This window comes from Berghia stephanieae, chromosome 2, assembly GCF_034508935.2.
Source record: "Berghia stephanieae isolate SIO BIC M18660-M18661 chromosome 2, UCSD_Bste_1.3, whole genome shotgun sequence".
Taxonomy (NCBI): domain Eukaryota; kingdom Metazoa; phylum Mollusca; class Gastropoda; order Nudibranchia; family Aeolidiidae; genus Berghia; species Berghia stephanieae.
The window spans coordinates 63,277,212-63,282,211 of NC_088361.1; the positions used below are offsets into that span (position 1 = coordinate 63,277,212).

The 5,000-nt window shown below is 36.8% G+C and overlaps 1 protein-coding gene across 3 annotated transcripts in view; it reads left to right on the forward strand.

Annotated features, from left to right (window-relative positions):
• The window catches only part of LOC144965316 (uncharacterized), a 115,934-nt gene that overhangs the window by 62,760 nt on the left and 48,174 nt on the right, over positions 1-5,000 (forward strand). For all 3 annotated transcript variants that reach the window (XM_078900541.1, XM_078900540.1, XM_078900542.1), the window contains 3 exons: positions 1,106-2,016; positions 2,695-3,750; positions 4,825-4,963. In XM_078900541.1, the coding sequence (XP_078756667.1) occupies positions 1,106-2,016; positions 2,695-3,750; positions 4,825-4,963 (2,106 nt within the window). The remainder of the gene's footprint in view (positions 1-1,105; positions 2,017-2,694; positions 3,751-4,824; positions 4,964-5,000) is intronic.

The window sequence follows — 5,000 nt, forward strand, 5'->3', positions numbered from 1 at the left end:
ATATTTGTTTTCCAACATGCTTTCTGTCTTTGTCTCGGAATGAGATTACTTGGTTTTGTCCTGGCACTGGCCGGAATCCTAGCTGGGAGGGAAACAGTCAAATGCATAGTTATTGTTTTGGGAGATGATATTTTTTTCCTTGTAAATCATCTCTCTGTTATGTATTATTATTTTTATTTTGAATGTATAATGTAAGCATTTGAGTGTGTTCCTCTGTTGGATTTTGTGCTTGTGTCTGGATGAGACTTGTAGGTGATTTCAAACTAAGTACATTGGTGGTGTGCTCTTGGAATCTACATCTGATCCCTATTTGTTATCAGTTCCCCTTTGTCTTACTTTTTCTTTGGTGCTTTAATTGTAATTCTAGAACTTTTTACTTTCCCATTTTCTTCCTTTTTACTGGCGCTGATATAACCTAAATGTGTTGCAAGCGTCGTAAAACCCTTAAAGACAAAAAAAAACAAAGACAATAATAATGATAATAATAATAATAATAATAATAATAATAATAATAATAATAATAATAATAATAATAATAATAATAATAATAATAATAATAATAATAATAATATGTCTTTATTGCCTTCAAAATAGTGGCAATTTGTCATTTCTTGACAGATGATGGCCTGTCCAAAAAAAAAATTTCACTCGTTCCAAATTTTTCTGAAAATATTAGATGGCTTGTTCTGTTGACATTTTGTTTTACATTCTTCTTGCATGTTGTCAACAGACAAAAAAAAAACAAAAAAAACAATAACCCAACCTAACAGACTCGGCAAATCTGTATGGGATCCTACAATTTGAATGTTAAAAATTTTAATTTTTGTTTCCCTTCCTAATCGGGTTTATCCTGAAAAGAGATTAGAGGTAACCAGTCATTAGTCTTAGTGGAGCGCACAAATTGAGCAATATGTGTGTACGGATGGGTGGGGGAATATTATTATTTTAGGAAAAAACAAGCTGTCAACAGTTGGTGCAAAGATGGGTCATCTGGGTGCTAATGTCATACTTTATTCACTTGACCATCTTGTCCTTTACTTGCACATCCCACGTGAATATGTGCTAATTATTATTTTAAAATCTATTTGTTTAAATTTCATTTTAGCCTCGACGACAAAGATCCATACATTCAAGTGGATTTCCTTGCTCCATACGAAATTTCTGGAGTTGTAACTCAGGGAATGGCAACAGAACCTTCATGGATTAGCAAATACACTGTCTCTTACAGTACAGATGGCATAAACTTTACACCAGTGAAGGACAAAACAGATACCCCTATTGTGTTTAATGGAAACACAGACCAGTATACTCCAGTGCCAAATTTCTTTGCAGCTGTCACTGCTCGTTATGTAAGGATTCAACCTGTAGACTCGCATAATGCGGTTGGTTTGAGATTTAACCTATTTGGATGTAATCCACCACCACCACACACAGGAACTGAAGTCCCCAATCCTTCACCTAGTGCCGGACAATACGTGTCTCCAAGTGCTTCACCAAGTCCTGGACAATATGTAAATCCAAGTGCTTCACCAAGCCCTGGACAATATGTAAATCCCAGTGCTTCACCGAGCCCTGGACAATATGTAAATCCAAGTGCTTCACCAAGCCCTGGGCAATTTGTTTCTCCAAGTGCCTCACCCAGCCCTGGTCAATATGGATCTTCCAGCCCTTCACCCAGCCCTGGTCAATATGGATCTTCCAGTCTTTCACCAAGTCCTGGACAAACTAAACCATCAACAATACCTTGTGTTGATCGTTGGTCAGTTTGGATAAATGAATTTTCTCCAGTCACAAATGGAGAGGATCATGAGAAAATGACCCCGGAGCGTCTTTCACACTTCTGTCCTGGAGGGAAGATTACTGATATACAATGTGTAGAAGCAACCACAATGAATGGATATGCAAGTTTAGCAGAGGCCAGTTGCACGATTAAGGATGGTCTGAATTGTGTACCCGATGCCCTTGTTGGTATTCCTTGTAGAGACTATCAGATAAGATACATGTGTAATTGCTCAAGTGAGTTTTGCTTCCTTTTTTTTTCATGGTAATTCAATCATTATGACTCAATCAAATTTTTTACTGTAGTTAGAATTTTTTTTTCTCTCGATTCCAATTTAAAGAGCTCAATTGCCAAAGTTAAATTAATTAAACTTTTCTGCTGTTCAATTTGTCAGGACATTTAGCCTCTGTGTCAGATGTAAGAAATAAAGTACAGTATTGTCTTCATTTTCAAAGACTAAAATGGCCTCTTGGAAAAGAAATCTTTCATTGTGTACCAAGTGCTGCAATTTATATTTTTATTTTGTATATACACATCGACAGTAACTCAGTCTTAGCAGATGGGGAAGAAGGAGATATGATGTTTTTTTTTAACACTTTTCATGAGGTTAGAGGTTTATTCTTATTTATTATGAGACAACTTACTTGGACAATTTCACCTTTTGCAGACAAAAACGCTGGAGTGAGATCCTTTTCTCATTTCGGACCCTCTGTTTGGAACACCTTACCACAAAGCATTTGTGAAAAAGAATCATTATCTATTTTTAAACGTTTGCTTAAAACTTATCTGTTTTGATTTTAGTAGATGATTTGAGAAGCAAGGTAGGCCTCTGATAATATATAAATAGAATTTAAAACATTTCATAAACAGACAACGGAATTAATGTATTTATGATTGGCTTTTATATATTTCAGAAGCTCCCAATGCTTCACCCAGCCCTGGACAATATGTAAATCCAAGTGCTTCACCTAGCCCTGGACAATATGTAAATCCAAGTGCTTCACCAAGCCCTGGACAATATGTAAATCCGAGTGCTTCACCTAGCCCTGGACAATATGTAAATCCAAGTGCTTCACCAAGCCCTGGACAATATGTAAATCCAAGTGCTTCACCGAGCCCTGGAGAATATGTAAATCCAAGTGCTTCACCTAGTCCTGGACAATATGTAAATCCAAGTGCTTCACCAAGCCCTGGACAATATGTAAATCCAAGTGCTTCACCTAGCCCTGGACAATATGTTAACCCAAGTGCTTCGCCTAGCCCTGGACAATATGTTAATCCGAGTGCTTCACCTAGCCCTGGCCAGTATGTAAACCCAAGTGCTTCACCTAGCCCTGGACAATATGTTAATCCAAGTGCTTCACCTAGCCCCGGCGAGTATGTAAACCCAAGTGCTTCACCTAGCCCTGGACAATATGTTAATCCAAGTGCTTCACCTAGCCCTGGACAATATGTTAACCCAAGTGCTTCGCCTAGCCCTGGACAATATGTTAATCCGAGTGCTTCACCTAGCCCTGGCCAGTATGTAAACCCAAGTGCTTCACCTAGCCCTGGACAATATGTTAATCCAAGTGCGTCACCTAGCCCTGGCCAGTATGTAAACCCAAGTGCTTCGCCTAGCCCTGGACAATATGTTAATCCAAGTGCTTCACCTAGCCCTGGACAATATGTTAATCCAAGTGCTTCACCGAGCCCTGGACAATATGTAAATCCAAGTGCTTCACCTAGCCCTGGACAATATGTAAATCCAAGTGCTTCACCTAGCCCTGGACAATATGTAAACCCAAGTGCTTCACCGAGCCCTGGACAATATGTAAATCCAAGCGCTTCACCTAGCCCTGGACAATATGTAAATCCAAGCGCTTCACCTAGCCCTGGACAATATGTATCTTCAAGTCCTTCACCCAGCGCTGGACAAGTTTGGTCAACCACTGAATTCGTTCCACCAACTCCATTTGTTCTTATTCCAAGTAAGTAATCGTATGCTAGAGAAACAATGATGTCTATCAGACATGCCTACCATTACGAAAAACTCGTAGAATTACGAAATTTTGGTTCCAATTTCAGATCTTCATGAGCACCTCTAATTCATTAAAACTTGTTGAAAATGAAAGTTTATGTCCAACTACATTATTTAAGGATTTTAAAGTGTCATTTGATTATTGTGAGGGTAATTTGTAGATTTTAAAATTAACTTTAGTGACTAAAGAGAAATGTTTATCTTTTGAAAAATTTTGATTTTTAAAAATTTTCAAGTAGGCCGATCTGTATTTATTATGTCAATGGTATCAATGGGTGAATGTTATAGTAAACATGCAAGAAACATTGAGCATTGTGGGTATGCGGCAACTACTCATTGGGAAGTGCTCTCTGCAATCCCTAAATACTCAACAGAACTCAGATTTGATTGTGTATCAAATATGGTACTATTGCAAAAAAAAGGGTAACAGACAGATGCTTACATGTACAGTTTTAAATGGAGATTTGGTTCATTATTTTCTGCTGAGAGATGAATTGAAGCACTATAAATTATGTTGTTTTTTTTCAATTTTGTAAAACACCATGAAATTTACAAAATGGCATAAAACTCCTCTCTGTAGCAAAATCTATTAATATTGTCAATGTCGAGCAGAGTACAAAATATTTGGTATGCAATATATCAGTCAAAATATTTTATCTGAATCTGATTAATTTAAGGCAAAATTCTTCTAAAAATGTAGTGATGATTTGATGAGAAAACATTTGAAATAATTATAGTTTTTGTAGTATAGAAATTATATATGAAAACTTTACAAACTTTGGCAGAGTTTTTAGAGCATGATTTAGGATTTGATACATAAATGCATTAATTGTTTTTCAAAAGTGACTCGTGCCACATAGTATTATACATTTGCTTTACCATTAGACCCATTTAGAATGTGACAAAATGTATCTTTCCCAAACTTTTGTGGCGTTTTGAGATGGGTTAAATGATACTAAAGCCCAGCAATGTTTTAAATGTGTAGTAATTGTTTTCAATGTTTTTTTTTTTTTTTAATTCATAGATGTCATCTGTAATGTGCCTATGAATGTGGACTTGATTGATGCCCTAAACGATGACCAGATATCCTCGTCAAGCAGTGAAGGTTTACATTTGGCTGCTGCTGGACGTCTGAACAACAAACAAGGAGACTGGGAACCAAGGTAAGTTTGTAACGTAACCTAGTTCACGACATTATGT